At 35.0% G+C, this 21,999-nt stretch overlaps 1 protein-coding gene across 1 annotated transcript in view; it reads left to right on the top strand.

Annotated features, from left to right (window-relative positions):
• The first annotated feature begins 1,458 nt into the window (after nucleotides 1–1,458).
• LOC123555940 (G-protein coupled receptor 54-like) overlaps nucleotides 1,459–21,999 on the top strand; it is a 74,406-nt gene continuing 53,865 nt past the window's right edge. The window contains exon 1 of the mRNA XM_045346527.2: nucleotides 1,459–2,379. Within this exon, the coding sequence (XP_045202462.2) occupies nucleotides 1,946–2,379 (434 nt within the window). The 5' untranslated portion in view covers nucleotides 1,459–1,945. The remainder of the gene's footprint in view (nucleotides 2,380–21,999) is intronic.

Genomic DNA, 21,999 nt, shown 5'->3' on the forward strand with positions numbered 1-21,999 from the left:
TTTCTCAAAGAATGTAGTTAAATACTTTGTTTTTAATTACTATTATCAAAAAGTGTTGAGAAACTATTAAATCTAGCGATAATGTTTTCACTCCTCACAACTGGAGAGCTGAAATTGTAGAGTACGAATCTCGAACTGTATGGCTTTATACTTTATGACTTACAGATGATTTTAATATTCTGTACAACGTGATGTCAAAATAGCATGAAATCATGAGCTTAATCTAGTGCTTCAGTTTTATTTTTTGAAATTGTGAAATATGAAAACGTAGATTAATTTATGAACTAAAGCATCTGCCAATCTATACATATTATGGATAACTATTTCACGTTTTTGTACATTACGCCATTTACTAGAGCAAATAAATTCATTGCAATTCCGATACAATCTCAACGCATTAGCAATGCGTTAAATTAACACTTTTCTATGATGAATTGCCCCCAAACGCAAAAAGATTAAGTTTGATTAATGACTGACAATACGCGAAACACATGGATAATCCATGCATAAATTCAAAAAGCACACTATCAGCAAAAAGAATTTATTACTCAATAGTTATTGTACATTTGCAAATAAAAAACTGTAAAACGTTTTAAGATATTACAACCGATTCAGGAAAATACAGTAAAATCTTTGTGAAAACAAAAAAAGAAAATAAATATAAAACATCAGGTTTATGTAAACAGCCACTTGAATTAGATTACGCAATATGTGCGGTTCAACAATCAATAGATCCCTCCCGGAGGGCGTAGAATTATGAATCACTGGATCGTGAGTACGATCCCTGAGTGAGGCGTATGTTCTCAGTGACACCCTGAAATCATTCGTCCTCTATCGCTGATTCATGTTGAGAAGTGGACAACAGGTTTGTACTGTTACAGAATCCAGAAGCACTGATTATGTTAACTGTCCGTCGTCACATAACTATATAACTGAAATACTGTTGAAAAACGGCGCTTAACCAAAACTAAACAAAACAAAAAAAAAAAAAAGGTCCGAATTGCACCTGAACAGGACAAAACTTCTTTTGGCGGCAGCTTATCAGTAACTTTATAGAGACTTTATATGCAAGACATATGGTGAGTTTTAATATTTATAGTAAATTAGTTGCGAAAATCCACACGAAATTACACTAAAACTCGAGTGTAATTTTACAGAATAACAATTATTCTTGAAAAATGGACAACAAAGAACATTCAAATAAGCTGTTTAAACAATTCAGTTAAGCTATTACGAAAACATCTTTAAAATAAAGCCGCTTTGTTGATATTCTTATAAGTCAGCGTCTTCTTCCTGCTGTTCAGAGCTTCTGGCAACAGCGTGCATTAAAATAACAAATACAATCCCTCTCTCTCCACTCTGTGAGTTTCAGAATAAAACCGATTCATATCTTCTGTGTGGTACTTTATATCTTGACATATACTCATAAAATCATAGATGATTTCGCGGAGTGATACATTTGCCTTTATGAGACGGCCAATCAACTGTTTTCTGTGCTTTTAACATTTAAATATGTGGAAAGTTGATATATGAATAAAACGATTTTAGATAATTCAAGTTGATCTAATCAGTATGAATGCAGATAAAGTTTGTATAATAAAAATTAAATCTGATTATTGATGTTAAGGAGTATCATGTGTTCAGATTGTAAGCATATTTGGATTAATTATACATTTAAAAATGTGTAGCCATAATGGTAAAGAATTGAAATGTCTGTATGTCTCTTCAAATATTAAATGCTAAAAGAAGTTTTCGTGGTTAAAGGAAAAAAATAGACGAGACAAGTGAACCTAGTAAAACTTATAACACATAACACTGATCAGTGAATGTTACTGAAATTGCATATCTTCTAGTGAAAACTGGAATAATGCTGTTGAAATATAAACATTGATTTTAAAAAGATTGTTTGTTTTGTTTCTGAATTGTAATTCTGGAATTTCACAAAATGAACAAATCTTGTATAAGTCCATCATGTGTGATTTTAAACGCTTCTTTTAGCGCTGAAGATTTTTCGGACGACGATAACTACTATTTCTACGAAGACATCGACAAATTAAAACATTCTTGGATACATGAGCCGCATTTTGTACCATTAGTCACTGTGTACGGAGCGGTTTTCCTTTTCGGGATTTTGGGAAATGGAATGGTTATATTTTCGGTATTAGGCTCAAGGTCGTCACGGTCGGTAACATTTACCTTTATGGTCAGTCTAGCGTTGGCGGACATTTTATTTCTCCTGGTAGTTGTACCGCATGAGACGCTAAGGATGGTACTAGGGGAGTGGCCTGGGGGTCGGGCTTTCTGCAAAGTTTCTGGATTTATTGAAATGCTAACCGCTGTGGCATCAATTCTTAATCTCACCGCTGTGAGTTTTGAAAGGTAAGTAACTGTTTTACTTTAAGGTATTAGGTCACTAATAGTAATGTTTACAAAATGGCCTTTGCTTGGTATATTCTGAAAGGTAACCGTGTTTTGCACTATTTTGTAAATTTTAAACAACTTTTACCGCGCCGTTTTTTATAAATAGTAACTTACGGTATCTCCTCAAGCTCAGGTAGAGACAGATTTCAAAGTGATAGCCACTATTCAAAACGTTTGCAAAGAACTCATTTTACTATTAATTTCGATAGAAGAAACATCAAACTATTGGTAACCAATTATGAAACACAAAACAAAAATGTTAATATCATTTTTTTCTATGGTGTCTTGAGTAAACAGATTTAATGAGACAGAATTCATACTTCAACATTGAAAAAATAAGGTCGAATGATGTGTTTCTGTTTTGAATTTTGCTTACTCCATTTAAAAATAACCTTAGGGAAAATGTAAAACCTACCTAAATTTCTTCCACAATATATAATCTAAGAGTGAAAGCAAAACAGAGAACTTTCACCGTGCGTAACTCAATATTTTTAAAGATGTGTAACTCTACCCCTTCTGTTTAAGAAGTAAATTCCCTTTGAACACCAAAAAATCGCCTATAAGATTCATCTTTTTCCATTTTTGTACAAAACATCAATAATAAGTCTTGAAAGAAGTAAAAACTTACTAGTAAAAAACGAAAATAAAGAAAAAAAAATGTTGGTCCCAGTAGGGTTTGAACCTACGCCCCCCTAAGAATTGCAGTAAAAGTAGGTTTATGGTAGGAATTAAATACTCTTCAAAAAGGAGGTTCTCTATTAGTGATCTAATACCTTAAACAAATCAGTCAAAAGTTTACTGTTTCATGTGTACAGTTCCTGTACAATTTCATTATAATATAACAGTTGATGAATTGTTGATAGACTCTTGTAAAGTAAAAATGGAGAGAATGCAGTATCATACGTTTTTCGGGTACGGGTAAGTGCAAGATTTCCTTCATTATGTCAACAAACGTTAACATGATTGGACATTTTTGTCAAATGTTTATTGTTTATGTGTAGGGATATACGGCACGCACACGTACGAACCAACAGCCTTTTTGGTATCGTAAAATTCCGCGAAATCACTATATTTTGAGTGAATATTGATATTCATTCTAGCACGACCCGATTTATTTTCCCTTTAAACACAGAAAACTGAAACTGTGTGTTGTTATACAAAATAATCATTTTCTGAAACGTACCAGTTATGACGTCACCGCATTTAACGTCATGGTGGCACGCTGTAAAAGAAAACCACGCAAAACAAGCAAATATTTCGTAAATATCGTCAAGGATGTAGATAACTCTCGTTACCTACCGGCTTCTTTGTTCCGATGAGGTCTATAAACAACTTATACAACTTATAGACCACTTAAGAAGTCTATAACAATTTCCAGACCTGTCCTACCTCTACTGTTTACACGAAAATGACGAAAAATCTCAAGTGTCTGTAGCGGGAATCGAACCCGAGTCGCTCGGATGATAGTCCAATGCTCTAACCACTGAACCAAATTGTCGACACACTTACGCACTTGTCAGAGATTAAATTTAAAGTTATGTGTAAGCGACCGAAACAATGCAGTAGAATCATGAGCAATCCGTGTCTGTCATTTAAGGTGAACGCGTGACTGACTCCGTAAATATAGTATCACTTGTTTTAAAAAAAGTACGTTTTAAGTGAGAAATTTCCGACCAGTTTTTTAAAGGTTTGCTTTTTATATATTTTTACACGATCATTTTTGTGTTTTACATGCCATGCCTTTTTGTTTCCATTACGTGTGTTAGAGATTCACCTGGAGGGGAATACTTTTATTTACACTGTGCCGTGTCTTTGGAACATTGTGGGGGTAAGAGTGAGGTTGGGTGCGCACCATAAACCGGTTTAAGCTCCCCAGGCGGTGCCCCACTGTGTTCCTTTGTTTGTTCGTTTTGTCCTAATGTGTTGGCTTTGTGTGTGCGCGCGTGTATGTGTGTGTGTGTTTGTGGTGTGCGCGTCTGCGTGCTGTGGGTTTTGTTTTGGGGAGGCTGCGTTTTTGGTACGTGGCATTCCCTGTTTGATATTTGTCTTTGTTTTTTACATATCTTGAAAATTGATCTAAACATGACTTTATTGTAAAATTTTAGCATTCAATTCTTATAAGGTCTTGATATTTGTCCGTGTAGGAGGAGAATGCTTCATGAAACAGGACATTTTATTTTACAATGAAAAATAACGACAATGATATAATTGCAAAAATACAAACAACACAAATTTCCTCCAGGTTAATCATTAATCTGCTATTGTAAATTGTGACAATTTTCTGTACAATCAACATGGAACATAAATTTAGAAAATAGCTCAGTACATTCCAAACGTGTCTGAAATAAGATTGCCAGTTTAAGCATATTTAAAGGCAGTATTTAGGTAGTGGTAATTGGTAGGTAGCTGGTCAAAGTACATTTCTTGTTTTCTGAAAAATGTTCTTATTTTGCTGTTTGTCGTTAATTCACATGAAATTAACAGTTGACATTTTATGCCTTTAAATATCATAAGATATTTTGCCAGTTTCCTGGATTCTATACTTGTATTTACATCCACAAGTATCTGACAACTTCTTCACTTGAATCAGATGTGGAGGACCAGAACGACTTTAAACTATTTAATATTTATTCAAATCGTTGCCATGTCAATTAAAACAGAGGCATCGAACTACAAGCCTCTTAATTAGATGTACTCATTACTTTCATTGTCAAGCAGACTGAAGGTTTTAATATCTTCTCGATGGTGTGCGCGCAGTTTTTTTTTAGCACATTTCGTTGTGTCTTCTTGGCGTGTGCCTGATCACGGTATATTATGATAGCATTTCTTGTGATAATATATATCCTTAAAATACCTGGTATGTTGGAACGTAATTCTATTCATTCCGTAATGTGCCGTTATATGTACCTGGGATCTTGGAACATTCTTTTGTTGGGATCTGGGAACGATCTTAGATCATCAACAAAAGAACGTTCCAACAAACCAGGTTATTCAGGGTTTATATATATATATATATATAATGTAATGATAAATCTATATCAATACTTTTTTATATGGTAATGTATATTTAGGTAGCAAATTAAAGAACTAAATAAACTTAAAGTTTCTAATAATAATTATGAAAAACAAGAGCTGTCACTATTGGTGACTAATGCCCCCGAAGTAGGCACCAGAATGCCACAGTTGTATGCGCAAAAAATCACATATCACTTTGTGAGCTTAACCTTGCCCTCAGAGGTTCGGTCATAAACATGACACATCTCCTCAATATGGTTAACATTTGTGTCAAATTATTTTCAAATCGCTTGATAAATGGCAGAGTTATGGACCAGATAAGAAACACATTTGACTTCTAAGTGTGACCTTGACCTTGGAGCTAGGGGTCTGGGTCCCACGGGTGACACCTCATCTCATTATATGGAACATTTATGCCAAGTAATTTCAAAATCCCTTCATTAATGGCAGAGTTATCGACCGGACAAGAAACAAATTATGTTAACCTTTGACCTATAATTGTGACCTTGACCTTGGAGCTAGGGGTTTGGGTCTTGCTCATGACACGTCGTCTCAATATGAGGAATATTTATGCCAAGTAATTTCAAAATCCCTTGATGAATGGAAGAGTTATGAACCGGACACGAAACATACCCTGTTAACATTTGACTTATAAGTGTGACCTTGAACTTGGGAGCTGGGGATCTGGGTCTTAAGCATGACACATCGTCTCATTATGATAAACATTTATGCTAAGTTGTTTCAAAATCCCTTCATGGATGGCAGAGTTATGGACCGGACATGAAACAGACCATGTTTACCTTTGACCTCTAAGTGTCACCTTGACCTTGGAGCTAGGGGTCCAGGTCTTGCGCATGACACGTCGTCTTGTTATTGTAAACATTTATGCCAACTTATTTCAAAATCCCTTTATTGATGGAAGACATACATCCCGGACAAGAATTTACCGGACGCACACACGGACGGACGCATGCACGGACGGACGGACAGTGCAATTTTTATATGCCCATCTTGCGGGCATAAAAATCTTATAAAATACCATTCGCAACAAATTCTGACTAATTGACTAGACACACACTGATGATCTCAGAAAGAGTCTATTATAATAATCTTCCGAATATTTTCCAAATGTGTACGGATTTTTCATGCAAAACAAAATGTCATGTACTCGTTGCTGACAAATATATTTACAGGTGCGTAGCAAGTTGGGCCTTTTGTCATATTAATAGAAGCACATATTGTCTTTTTCCTTCTATTTGTTTGTAATCATACATACACGTTACAAACGTTCTTTAAATCCGAAACCAATCTGGATTATGTAAAACAATGAAGCATGTAAGTAAGTCAGTTATCATTCTCGGAATAGGTCTGCATAGTGTTTATAGACCTGTGAGGTGATTTGAAAATCTCGCTCGCTACGCTCGCTCGGTTCACAAATCCCTCACAGGTCTATAAAGACAATGCAGACCTATTCCTCGTACAATAACTATTACTTATTCTATATCATTCTATTTTATCTATCCAATCATGAACTTTTATTTGCAACACGTGACCGTACAATATATTACCTCATTGGACACACGTGCATACAAAAATGCTGTATTTTTTCCGTATTTGGACGGTTCAGAAAGTCCCATGTTAAACATACGATAAAGCCCGAAACGCGTGAAAATGTTCCGAATGTAAATCGGGTGAAGTAGGCGCTCTATGTACAGAGTTAGATTATGCGTCTTGAAATGAGGAAGGCAGACATACAATATTCAGTGAATCATATTTGATTTAAGCTAAAATAAAATAGATATAGAATAAACAGGTTAATATTTAACATTGAACTGTACAGTACGAGATATATTTGGACGAGTACCCAGCTGAGAAAACCATATTGGTTTTCTCAGCTGGGTGCTCGTCCAAATATATCTCCGTATTGTACAGAACAATGTTAAATTACCTAATACTATCGTATTAGAATCGAAATAATATATCTAAAACAGTAACTTCTTCTTGAATAAAATCATTGCTTGTCATTCAGATCACTTGGGCTGCGCTCTCGCGACAATTCCTTTGCATCTGAACTCAAAACAATGATTTCATTCAGCGAAAAATCGTTGTTTGGAATATATTGTTTCTGGCATAAATGCGTAACAATTTTGATGGTGCTATCATTTTCAGTTTGAATACTTTACTAATTTCCATTTAAAATAGTATCTCTTGAGGCCTATATGAGAAGTTGATTGATAATTGTTGTGTTATTAGCAGCACCTTTATCAATTATATCAGTGTGTGCTTTTATTATGCATTTATAACCTCGTCTATCATGAAGAGTTCCGTAAACCGGCTAGTGAATACAGCAATGTTAAATTGGTTTTACAAGTGCAATTAATATTCTGTTTCATGATGACAAAGATTATTTTTCTTGGAAACGTTTAATGCTCATACTTGATTTATAGTCTTAACCTCGTATATATTGAGTCTTCCCGTGTTTCATTGGATTATTAATGACATTCAATGATAATTTACGCGTTAAAATGTGTAAACCTAATTTTAGGAGAGTAACAAATACTTGAATAGCATCCAGTATTTATTTACAGTCAAACCTGTATTAAGCAGGCAATCTATGGACCGACACAATGTTGCCACTTTTAGGCAGGTGATTGCTTAGGGCGAATTGATATAGTAACAAAATGTCAACTTGAGAAGTAAGCCGACTGGCTGATTAATGCAAGTAACTGCCCCTTAGGCAGGTTCCACTGTACAGTTTTTTTTATACAAAGCGGGCATCTGTTAAACTAAAATTATTCAAAAGACAAATGAAATACATCATGATTTGATGATTATTTCTTTATTCAACCAAATCGAGAGCACATTATAAACATACAAGATGAGAAGAATGTTTACACAGTGAATTACGACCGTTCCAAATGTTCAGGAATCTAATAGCAAATAACCGACCAATCGGGTCAGATTATGCGCAGAAGCCGTCTTCCGTTTTTGACGTGGTGCTAAAGTAATAGTCTACCACACCGATTACAATCATTGACAATAACTTTCAAATTATGTCTGAAGAGTTTCCTCCTTTTAGCCTTAATATATTTATGGCGTATATAATTATATTATTGCAAGGAAATAATAACTGACAGCTACTCTGGTTGCATTAACAAGGTACCATGATTTTTTTTTGGGTATAATTTTCAAATATTATTTCCTTTAAAGTTATAATCCTGTTTAAAATCACCGTTAAAATAAAGCAAATAACTTTGTAGAATTGTAGAAAACAGTCTAATGAACAAATTCACCCGTTAGTTAGACTTGGATGGCCAAATATTGTTGAGATACGAATTGATATATAACCATAAAATATTTAAAGACCAGCTGGTCACTTATTAACTCGCCAGGCTTCGCCGAATTCCGTAAAAACAACGAAGACATTGTCACGTGACAAAAATTTAAATACGTCGAAAACAACAATGGCTGATTGGCCGTGATAGGATTTTGTGTAAAGACGGCGGATAAATGCAGAAATTTACAAATAGTTTGCTTTTCTATACCATTTCTACAAATAATACATTAATGTTATCAAATTAAGCCTTTTGTTCAATAAAAGGAAAAGCAGTTTACCAGAAAATGCAATGCAAATATGCTAGACATGTTGTTGTTGTGTTTCTTAAAATAGATTTAGCGTGGCTCTTTGTACGGTCCCGTACGAACAATCATTTAGCAAGGCTCGTTTTACGGTCCATTATGAACAATTAATTTGTCTACATCTGCACAATAGTCCCTAGCTAAAAATATCAACTCAGAGATGTTTATATGCTGTTATGGATCTATGAGCTCAAACGAATCCCGTACGTACTGAAACCTAACCAGGAATTGTGCCAGAAGTCTGTCACGCTATAATTTCGTCAAATGCAATGGACTTATCTTTTACTTTACAATATTTCTAATCCATTTTCCTTTTGATCTGGCATAAATAATCCATGCAACATAATTTTAACAATAATTTGTACCCCTGTCTGCAATATTTTGTCCGTCATGGCAGTTGTCACCTGATCAGGGTACTCTTCAGATCGAACAAGAGTGCCAGAATGTCACAATATACGCCCGTCACAGCAAATTTCTTTACTCTAGCTGCTGTATAACAAATGAATTTTAATTTTGTGGTTGTTTAGTAATCATTGTAAGTCTTTTGTTTGTTTTTTCTAAGTCCACAAAAAATACTTACCACGTAGAGAGACCTTAAAATACACCTAAAATTTGAAAGTAACATCTATGTTGTACTACAGAAAAGTGGTCTTGGGTTTTCCCTACGGTCAATTATAAAAAAAATTACAATATAAATTATTTATAGTAACAACTAAGGGAAGTTAATCTTTAAAAAAAAAACAAAAAAAAAAAACCAAATCCCCCAAATAATTGTAAGTCCACACAAAAATCTTTAACAGGTAGAGATTTGTCAAAATACACCTCAAAATTGGATGTAGCATGCATGTTGTACTACAGAGAAGTGGTCTCGATTTTTCCCTACGTTTAGTAATGAAGAAGTTACAATATAAGCTATTTATAGTTACAACAAAGGGAAGTAATTATAAAGAAAGGAACTGCGCATGACACTTCCTCTCATGATGGTGAATAATTTTGCCAAGTTACATCAAAATTCTCCATGCATGAAGAAGAAATGCTTCGGACAAAGTCATCTTGTATCTGACCTTTGGCCTCTAAGTGTGACCTTGACCTTAGACCAAGGGACCTGGTTCTTGCGCATGATACTCCGTTTCATGATGGTGAACATTAGTGTCAAGTTATATCAAAATCCCTGTATGCATGAAGAAGAAATGCTCCGGACAAGGTTTTCATTCTTGTATCCTTTGACCTCTAAGTATGACCTTGACCTTAGACCTAGGGACCTGGTTCTTGCGCTTGACACTCCGTCTCATGGTGGTGAACATTTATGACAAGTTATATCAAAAGCCCTCTATGCATGAAGAAGAAATGCTCCGGATAAAGTTTTCGTTCTTGTATCCTTTGACCTCTAAGTGTGACCTTGGCCTTTAACCTAGGGACCTGGTTCTAGCGCATGACACTCCGTCTCATGATAATGAACAATTGTGCTAACTTTCGTCAAAATCCCTCCATGCATGAAGAATATATGCTCCGGACAAAGTCATTCTTGAATTTGACCTTTGACCTCTAAGTGTGACCTTGACCTTAGACCTAGAGTCCTGGTTCTTGCGCATGACACTCCGTCTCATGATGGTGAACAACTGTGCCAAGTTTCATCAAAATCCCTCCATGCATGTAGAAGATATGCTCCGGACAAAGTCTGTGGACGCCGCCCGCCCGCCCATCCGCCCGCCCGCCAGGGGTGTTCCCATAATACGTCCCGTTTTTCAAACGGGCGTATAAAAACCAATAGGTGGTATAGAATCGTTATTTATTGACATTTTCTGAGAACTTGTATGTTGTTTTATGGATTTTATCGAAAATGGTTTTGTTTATGATTAAATTAAATTCATAAATAGGTAAAATTTTTACACTGATTTTCAAAAATAACCACGCGCTCTGAACTGTTGCATGACATCATGAGTTTCTCACGAGAGACTGTACGAGATGTTGCGGTCTGATACTGGTTAGTTATACAAATAGGGTTTCGTCATAACTTAATGGATGCGACCATCAGAAAATAAAAACAGCGTAGGTTAAGCTATGGTAGCCAGAACTAGATAGTCCCCACAGTCAATGACTGACTGGGACTGGGAGGCGGCTATCTGGTCGACACTTTGATGATTAAGCCTTTATTGAAAACACAAATTAGTGTGCAATATTAAAGTCAGTACTCTTAAATTACAAGTTACAGGTTAAAAGATGATAAAAAATATATTTCAGGTTTTAACATCAGTATTCTAGGCCACTCCGGAACTTATTAAGAGTAGCATTTAAAATTCAACATGATGTGGTAGGTTGTTCCAGAGTTAGAAAACAATGAGTTATAAAGGGTGCGAAAGGAGGGAATACGAGGGTGGGATCAAAAGTAATGCAACCAATGGTGTTAAATGACAACTAAAGGTTGGATTAAGAAAATCTTTATTTCAAACCTTCAAAGTAATCTCCTTTGACAGATATACAACGTCTCAATCTTTTAATCCAATCCTTAAAAGCTTTCTGATAGTCTTTTTCAGGTATATCACTAAGGAGGTTAAATACGGCGGCCCCAACTTCTGGCGTGATGTTTATTTTCTGCCTGCAAGCTTTTTCTTGAGACGAGGGAAAAGGAAAAAGTCACAGGGGGCTAGATCCGGAGAATAGGGTGGGTGTTCTAGATCATATACTCCCTGTTCATTCAAAAACGACGTCACAATCCCAGCCTTGTGACTCTAGGCGTTGTCATGTAACTAATAGATGCCTCGGATACCCGTCTTTGGTCGATGTTTCTGGAAATACTTGAGAAGCTTTTCAAGAACTTTTTATGCCCCCGAAGGGAGGCAAATTTGTTTTCAACTGTCCGTCCGTTCGTTAGTTCGTTCGTTCGTTAGTTCGTTCGTCACAACGTTAACTTTTTGCATGAAGGCACTTTACTCGCAAACCACTGCACCAGGACCTTCAAACTTCACATGCTGATAGCACTTATTGAGTACACGACCCCTACTGACTTTTGGGTCACCACGTCATAGGTCAAGGTCACAGGGGCATTGTTAACTTTTTGCATGAAGGCACTTAACTTGCGAACCACTGCACCCAGGACCTTCAAACTTCACAAGCTGATAGTACTTACTGAGTACACGACCCCTACTGGCTTTGGGGTCACCACGTCATATGTCAAGGTCACAGGGGCCAATGTTAACTTTTTGCATGAAGGCACTTTACTGGCGAACCACTCCACCCAGGACCTTTAAACTTCACATGCTGATAGTACTTATTAAGTACACGACCCCTACTGACTTTGGGGTCACCACTTTAAAGGTCAAGGTCACAGGAGCCAATGTTAACTTCTTGCATGAAGGCACTTTACTTGCGAACCACTGCACCCAGGACCTTCAAACTTCACATGCTAATAATATTTATTTGGTACACGACCCCTATTGACTTTGGGGTCACCAGGTTAAAGGTCAAGGTCACCAGGTCAAAGGTCAAGGCGCTGCGGAGGCATTTGTTATCATTAGTGACAGCTCTTGTTTCTTATAAAACTTGGCATTCATTGACTTGCCTCTAGGCACAGGAACCTGGATGGCGAGACCTTTAGTAGTGAAAAATATGGCATACATAACCTTTTTCACACTTCAGCAATCCTTTTGGCAATGCAAGGCCTTCTGGCATTTTTGGTGAGCCATACTCGGTTACTAATTTTTCGATGCGGTTCTAAGAAATGTATCCAAGACGCATCACCTATTACTACATTCATAAATGTTTTTGATCGTATCTTGGAAACCTTTTCAAAAGCTTGCGCGCCATCTTAACGCGCGTGCGTTTTTGCTCATCAGTGAGCAAATGCGGGACCCACCTAGCACTTTTCTTTTTCAATTTCAAAATATTTCGCAGAATGCGCAACACAGATGCTTTTGAAATGCCAACCTTGTCCGCAATCTGCTGAGAAGTATATCTTGCGTCAGAAAGTACTATTCGTTTGATTTTTTTCAACAATCCTTGGACTACTTGCAGACTTAGGTCAACCAGTTTAAGGCGCATTTTTGACAGACTCCACGCCAGCACAAAAATTCCTAACCCATCTGCAAACTTTGGAAAAGGACATTTCATTACTACCATAAACAGCACATATGTCAGCATAAATGTCCTTTGAACCTCTTCCGCGTGAAGCGCAAGTCTTAATGTAAGACCTAATTTCGTTCGCATATTTTACACTTTTACCAACCATTTTGCTTAACCGCCTACGAGTAGGGTTTGTGCAAATGTGAATTGTGAGCGAGATATTGTGTCTACATGTATAGTTTATTTGTCGATTGAAAGCTATTACAACGGGGAACACGTGCAAGGCGTGAATTTTATCAATAGCCAGTGGCATTACTTTTGATCCCATCCTCGTATAAAAGTGAAGGTCCTTAGAGTCTAGCCGGTACTGGTGATCTACAAAAAACAATGGAATGATGGATTTTATATAAAAGATAAGGAGTGTGAAATTTCTCCTTGTTTTTAACGTTTGCCATTTAAGTACAATTAACATTTATGTGATGCTTCTTCTACAGTCATAGTTGATTTGAAGATATCTGGCGTCAGCCTTTCGTACTCTTTCAATTTCATCTGTGAGAGACTGTTGCCATGAATGCCAAACAGTTGAGCAATATTCCAATTATGGGTGAACATATATTTTAGACGGAGTTTTTAAATTTGTACTTGTTTGGTAATTTCTTTTCATGTATTTTAGGGTCTTGTTTGCCCTTGTTGGATGTTTGAAGCAACCCGTCTGAAATATTTTTCCATTACAGCTTCTTTTTGTTGTGGACCTACTATGTAAATGCGTGACTATGTGGCTGTGTTTTTGGTGCTCTGTGCTTCCGAGAAATCTACCATTACCTATTATCTTTTGTTTGTGATCTCATACTACTGGTTCGCCTAAATATTAAGCATTTTTATAGCTTAAATTCATGGATAGGTAGCTTATAGCGAAAAGCAATGTTTTATTATTTCTTTTTTTATATACCTTAATCAGGTCGCATTATCAGAATTAAACTCCATTGACCGGATCCTTTTCCAAAGCTCTAATTTATGGAGGTACTGCTTAGAGAGTCTCACAATCATGCATGATATTTATATTGAGATAAACTACATGACTGTATTTTATCATCAACAACGAGTCTTACGGTGCTTTTAAGTATATCTGGCAGGTGACTGATATGTTAAGAAAAGGCAAGGCCTAAGGACATACCCTTGGGGTACCCCTGATACCACAGGTGGTATATCTAATTGAAGACCTTTTGTGTTCATATTTAAAGGAAAGATTTAATTCACATGGATGTTTTTCTACCTAATTGAAATAGCTTGTAGACCAAACGATTGTGATCGACTTTGTCAAACGCTTTGCTAAAGTCCACAACTATTAGGTCTGTCTATTTACTAGCTTCAAGGTAATAAAAAATTCTTGACTAAAATTTAATAACTGAGATTCACAACTGTGCTTTGAGTGGAAGCCATTTTGGAAGGAATCAAGCAAATTTTATTATCTAGATGATTAATATAATTTGATACTAAAACATGTTCCATCAGTTTGAAGCAACGAGTCTTACGGTGCTTTTAAGTATATCTGGCAGGTGACTGATATGTTAAGAAAAGGCAAGGCCTAAGGACATACCCTTGGGGTACCCCTGATACCACAGGTGGTATATCTAATTGAAGACCTTTTGTGTTCATATTTAAAGGAAAGATTTAATTCACATGGATGTTTTTCTACCTGATTGAAATAGCTTTTAGACCAAACGATTGTGATCGACTTTGTCAAATTTTTGCTAAAGTCCACAACTATTAGGTCTGTCTATTTACTAGCTTCAAGGTAATAAAAAATTATTGACTAAAATTTAATAACTGAGATTCACAACTGTGCTTTGAGTGGAAGCCATTTTGGAAGGAATCAAGCAAATATCTAGATGATTAATATAATTTGATACTAAAACATGTTCCATCAGTTTGAAGCAATTGTAAGTAAGAGAATAGCTTTGTGATTGCTGGCTTTGCTTCGTGGGCCTTTTTGTATACAGGGACAACGATAACCGTCCTCCAGTCTTGTAGAACACTGCCGGTCCCAAGTGAAGACATGTAAATTTTAGTCCCATTTTTATAGAGGAGCAGTATTTAAGCTGTGGGCGGACATTGTGTTGTTAGCTGTTTCTTTTACTTTCCTGTTTTTTTTTGTTGGTTTTTGTTTTTGTTTACATTCCGTCTGATGAACCTAAGTGAATTATTTGCTTTTGATGTGATGTTATCAATATGTTCTGACCAAATGAGATATTTACTTAGTGTGATGCTCAGGTATTTAGCAGCGTCTCTAGTTTTTAGAGAGAGAGAGAGAGAAAGAGGGAGAGATAGAGTCTCTTAATATTGTCAATAATTAGTTTCAGTCTTATCAACCAAAATATGAAAGAAAAAGTAAGCATTTTAAATGATATTCAAACCATGATGTAAACTTCCATAGATGACATTTTTATTATTCATACTTATTCCATATATGTCATACGATGAAAACAATATTGCACGCAGATATACAATTAGCATTTTTCTTTATTCGAAATCACTTCCGGTTTATGTGCGACTGAAAATGAAAAGTAAAGAAATCGGTTGAAAATATATCAGTTGAATGACTTCAGTACGATGTAATACAAAACTGCCGTACGAATAGCCACCAGCGGGTTTATTTCACTATTCATACGGGACCGTACGATTAGCCACTTCCTTTAGCGTAGTTACGGGCGTATCCGAATGATGGCGGTTGTGTCACTGAAACCGAAAGTAACATTTTTTTATATCCGTCTCCATCGGTGGAATCTAACAATTTACAAGTAAATTTATCCAGCCAATGTCTTCGTGAACGGACGTTTTATGCGTTGCTGTAGAAAAATGACCTTCCTATTACATTCGCTATATAATCTTATCTGGCCAGAGTTATAACTTTAAAATGTATTTATTTATAATAATCATTTGTTTCTCGCCAATGAACTATGATTTTTCTAAAGCTTCCAGGTTTCTTCACACTGAGATACATTTAGTACTTCGCGTCTGAATAGGCAGAATGATTATTTCAATTTTGATATTACTGTATAAGAACAGTTTATTTCCTCATATTTGAGAGAACATTTATGATTTCGTAAACATTTATCATCATTCAAAATAAATGGCATGCACTGCTGTTTCTCGATAAATCAACGTAGAAATAGAAACAAAATCTGAGAAATGTTTTTCACAAACTGATAACATAAAATAACTTTAAAAACATGACTTACAGGCTCAATCAAACCGAGCCTGCAACATTTTCGTTTTTGTCGTGTTGGGCGATCTGTGAAGCTTCCACTTTTCTCTATTGCAGTAAGGTAGCAAGAGTCCGTTTGTATTGTGGAGAGCTGTGACTTCGCACTAGCATGTTCTTTGTAAATAATTTCTTGTTAAATCCTATTTCCGATAATTGTTTTCTTTAATACCTGTCGAAGTTGTAACTATTGATTAACGCTGTGGAAATTTGTACTGAATCAATTATTCTGTATCTCCCTTCATGGCTATAAAGGCTAATAATGCCTTTGTTTAAAATGCGGCTGCAACATTTCCCGTTATGAAAATAAAATACATTAATTTCTTGTTTCTATTTCTGATAATTACATTCTTTAACATTTCTCAAAAGTTCGAATATTGCTGAATATACTAGAATGTTTTATTGACTCTATTGTTTTTATTACCTCCCTTTATGGCTCTAACTATAACAGTTCATATGTATTATTAAATGTAGTGCTTTTCTAACGATGTAAGTGTGCATAACTTCATTATGGAAAGCTGTTTCATCTGTTTTTAAGATAAAAATTTAAAGCCTTATGGACCTTTAACTGTAAAAGTTCATGACTATGCAGTATTAAAAAGTAGTGTTTTAACAATGCTTTTATTCATAGCATATATTAAAGATTTATACTGTTTTATTCATTGACAGTAGTTTTATAATTTTAAATATATTTACTTTAAATGCTATAGTCTTTATTTGACACCGTCACCAAATATATAGATAAATTGTCTATATTTAGCTAAATTCATAACCAAATGTCATGCAGTAACAGCTGACTGTGTAAAAAAACTTCCAGTTTTTTATGGTAGTACACATTTATACTGTTTTCAGCTGTACATGTATACAGTGTGTACTATTTTTAACAAAATTCATAGCAGTGTTAATACACATAATTGTTTATTCTATGTTTACATAAACTACTGTTAGTATTTTTTTCATGTTTTCAAATATGAAATTTGGGTCTGCGTCTAGTATACCTTTAAGGCAAGTATTTCATACGTTTTAGTATAAAATGTAAAGTCTCAAGGAACTTTAAGACTACAATTTTACAATACTAAATGTATACTGTTTTGAAAAAGTAATGGTCTTTAATTTGACACCTTGTATGCTTATTGTAATGAAGATAATCGCTTTAAAGGCAGCCATTAATCAGTTCAAATGCGAATTTCACATTTATACGGTCACGTTTTATGAACAATAAGATATTTTAATTCAAATCCGTAAAATGCTAACTGGGAAAGTATGGTGCAAGTTATTTACCAACTTTCAGAATTAAGTGAACCGTATGACTTCTATCTTCAGTAGGTTTTAATTGGAGAAATCCGTGCACTTTTCAAATATGCAATGTTTCGTCTTACTCCATTCACCTAGAATATTATTTTATCATTAGGCATCGCATTGCACAGCTATATAAGTTGTTTATTTAATATCTTAAAATTTGTTCTTCTTCTTTTCTGCGTAATCGTTTCGAAACGAGATGCAACAGATATTCGTATTTGTTCAAAGCTTCAGTCCAACGAAGGATTGGAAAAGGAGATGTAAAGATTGAAATTATTATAATTATATTCAGTACAGATTTCAGCGGCATTAAATGATAAATACCTTTGTTACATAAAATTGATAAGGGTATTGTCTGATTTGCCAGTTATTTTGCAGAGACACTTGACTTGAATGGCGATACCTATGTAGATAAGTTACTACAAACGAAAGTGAAATTATGTAATTGTGTCACAATTGTAAATCTTTCCAGGTTTTTGTTTAATTGACTGTACATTCATAAAGAATTGACTGGCTGTATTTTGGCATTTAGGCTAAATGTAGGCTCATTATTAACCTGTAAGCGTTCATTCTTAAAATAATGGATACTTTAAGAATGGACAGTTAGCAGGCAATGGACATGTATAGTAACAACCTTGAGCGTTGAGAGGCGTGTGCACATCAACGTATGAAATTCAAAAGTTTCGAAATATAAACTGCAACTTTTTACGGAAATTGTAGCTGCAATACTATTCTGAAGGGGAACGTATGACTTTGGCCAATATCAGCCCCCAAATTATCAGTAAAATGAAATACCAATCTTCAGCCGTTAGAAAAGACCTCTTTGTATATAATAGAAAATAGAAAAGTATCACTGAAATACTCCCGGTATGGCAATTTCAGTCGAAAATAGCTGAAAATAGGCAACGTAATGTACAAAAACATAATTGTCCTTTTTTCAAATGCTGCAGACCTATCTTTCTCATGCAATGTTCATGTAAATTTGATTTTTTTTGCCATAACAGACATTTATTGCAGTTTTTCTCTGAAATGTGAAATTTCATCTTCCTACAACAAAGACAAAAAAGTCAAATTCCAAAAGTTTTACTACACGTTTCGGTACTACCAGAACATTTGGCCGTGATGATCTTATACGATACGAATTTCATATAATGACGATATTATCTATTGTAAAAACGAAAACAAAATTCTCGTAAAAACGAGATACGAGGTCGTCATAATGAGTAAAGATCTCGTAGTTACGTGATACGGGTAACTTCCTTGTAATATTGTAATAATTATAGAAATTCTCGTTATTACGAGATAGAACGATTATTTGTAATAACGATATTATTCATTGTAATAATAAATTATTTAATCGTTATAACGATATATGAAGTCGTCATTACGAGTAAAGATCTCGATGTTATGCGGTACGGGTAATTTTCTTGTAATAATGATAGAATATCTCGTGATCACGGGATAACAGAACCATTTTTTCAGAATGATTTTCTTCGATTTTTGTAGTTTGGAGATTGTTGTCAAAATTCCATTTTCTGTTTTGAAAACAGCAGACGCATTTAAAATTGCTGTTTTTGTTGTTTGATGTTGGGAGTTTATCATACCAGCCATAAAAGTGAAATGCATGTCAAGTAAAACGTTAGTAATGGTTTTGTAAAACATAATTTTGCAATTCTCGTGAGATTTTGTTTTTTAAAAGTACATTAATTTTGCTTAATATTATAATTATAGTATGATTAAAGATGTCTTCACATTTCAGGAACTTCCTTGTTTTATCCAGGGAAACCTTTAGAATGGTGCATATTTTTATTTGGTTCTTAAAGAAGGAAGAAGAAACATGCAAAAACGCTGTTGTAGAATTTTTAAATCAAGCAGTAAACTTTTCCTCCCTAACTTATGATTAAACATGGCGAGTTATATTTAAAATATATATATATAAATACATTTTAGGATGTCTTCACATGGACACGTCCTTGTGCAAACTCAGCACGAACAAAGCACGGACAACTATTGATGAACATATCATAAGGCCAAGTAAAATTTTAGTTTTGTACATGTACTTCAAAACATTCAAATATAACATAATGCGATCTATTTTTAACTTTTCTAAGACTAATATCTTTTATGCTTAAAAAAAACTTTTAATTGCAATAAATCTTTTATATGCAATTTAATCTTTTCTCCGTTTAACTTGTTTTTAGTTTAGTTAAGAGACACAAATCAATTAATTGTCTTTGCCTTGCAGGGAACAATATTAGAGAAATCATATAGCATCACGATAATCTTGGCTTTTTCGCGAGAACCATGTTTTAAGTCTGAAAAGCCTCAAACTACCCATTATGTGAAAGAATGGACAATCTCGGCGAGTTCTTTCACATAATGGACAGTTTTCTCCTTTACATAGTACGATTGTTAGAAAGAATGAAAGAAATTGTTAGAAGAATGTACAGACAGTACTGAAATACAATTATATGCAGGAAAACAGTGTATGTCTCCTCGTTCTCGGACTAAGTGTTGTTACATTTTCTTGTCCTTTGGAATCATGGAGAATATCCATTCAACTTCTAATAGATACAGCCTAAGCCAGAGCTAGGAGGTTGAGGGGTGTGGCAAGTTCTTTAACTCTCACGAACAGACTAAATCAAATCGAGTCTGCTATCATTTTGCTTAGAAACTTTCTATGCTTCAAAATCTTTTCACAGATTTTACTATTCGTTAAATATGACAAGACAAAGAACTTTCATTCAAAATGTTCTTTCCGTATACCGAAACTTATTCGTTTGTAAATTGTAGACATTTATGTGTGAGCAATTTAATATAATGTTCCATGTGAAATATGAAAACATTTGAAAAAAAATATCAAGGAAGAAAGGGGTTAGAAGTTTCTTTCAGTGTATTTAGTCATTTACAATGATATTTAGGGTTCAGCTTATAATTGGCTGATTTCCATCTCGTGCCTACAAGCTTTTGCATTAGTACCTAGCAGACAGATGAAAGTCTCCCAGTTAATTAAATAGTCACAGAGAGGGTGTCTGGTTTGTTGAGAAAGCAATTTTTATAGTCTACTTGATTAATTTATATCTAATCTTCTGGACGTTTCGTTAGAACAACTGGCCCAACAGTATCTAACTTGAATCATTCGATAAGCTTACGACTTGAATTTTTCTTGAAAATGTTTTTCCCTGTGGGAAGAAATCATCGATTAAACACCCAAGCATAATTATCACATATTTAAAAGATCTAACCTCTAGTACACAAATGGTGGTATGCATATTAAGCGTAGTGTAAATGGCATGTGCTAGAAATAGAAAACCGGTTCTGTCTGCCTGTTTCATTCCTCATTTCATGTTTTTAAATGCCGTTACATTATTACTATCATGCTGATACTTAAAATAGAAGTTTTGTAACTATATATTTAAACATTTACTGTCAGCCGTAGAATTATGTATCAGACAATAAGCACTACATAGTAAACAAAAAATAATAGCAGTACAACCGGCATCCCTTGATTTTTAAGAATATACAACGTCTCTTAAAAGTTTTAAGAAGTATAGGAACATCACCTAATAATCATTATGTTTTACGAAATATGTTGCTATTTATAAATCCTAGTATTTACATCGAGTAAGAGGGAGTCTGTGGCGCAGTGATTAGCAGGCTGGATTACAACGGCAGCGGTCCGGGTTCGATACCCGGTCGCGGCTAATATTCAGACTAGTGTCTACTGCTGGGTGATTTACTTAAATTGGTACTAATTCCAGTATTGTCGAACTAGTCTGGATGCTGGAGAGGTACGTATTCCGCTTACCGTGGTCTCGGCTGGAAATAAGATGTTCCATCCATTCCTGATAGGGACTTTCGTCGACTACCCATGTTAAACAAGAATATTTACCTTTTTGAGTGCCTTTTGGTATACCTTTTGACTTTAGGATGATTTAAGCTTCGTATATACTTGCCTTAAACTACAATAATGTACAATGTTAGGTTATCGCTCCTCAATATAGAGTGATCTAAAAGTGATACTGGCTGAAGTCATTTAGTACATGCAAAATAAAAAAGTGTAAAACCACAGGTCGGCCAAAAACGACATTAACGAAAACGTTGCAGGCTTGGTCTGATGGAGCCTGTTCATGGACAGTAGTGGAAATGCAAGCTATCGTCCACGCCCTGTGCCCCTCAACATTTACACATAAGTTCCAAAACACAATTTAGAGACATCTGCAGATGTATTCATACGGTGGTGCACACGAAACCTTCAATGTAAGTGTTGTCCGTCTTGTTAGCGTCAATGTACATTTCGCTGT

This window comes from Mercenaria mercenaria, chromosome 7 (assembly GCF_021730395.1).
Source record: "Mercenaria mercenaria strain notata chromosome 7, MADL_Memer_1, whole genome shotgun sequence".
Taxonomy (NCBI): domain Eukaryota; kingdom Metazoa; phylum Mollusca; class Bivalvia; order Venerida; family Veneridae; genus Mercenaria; species Mercenaria mercenaria.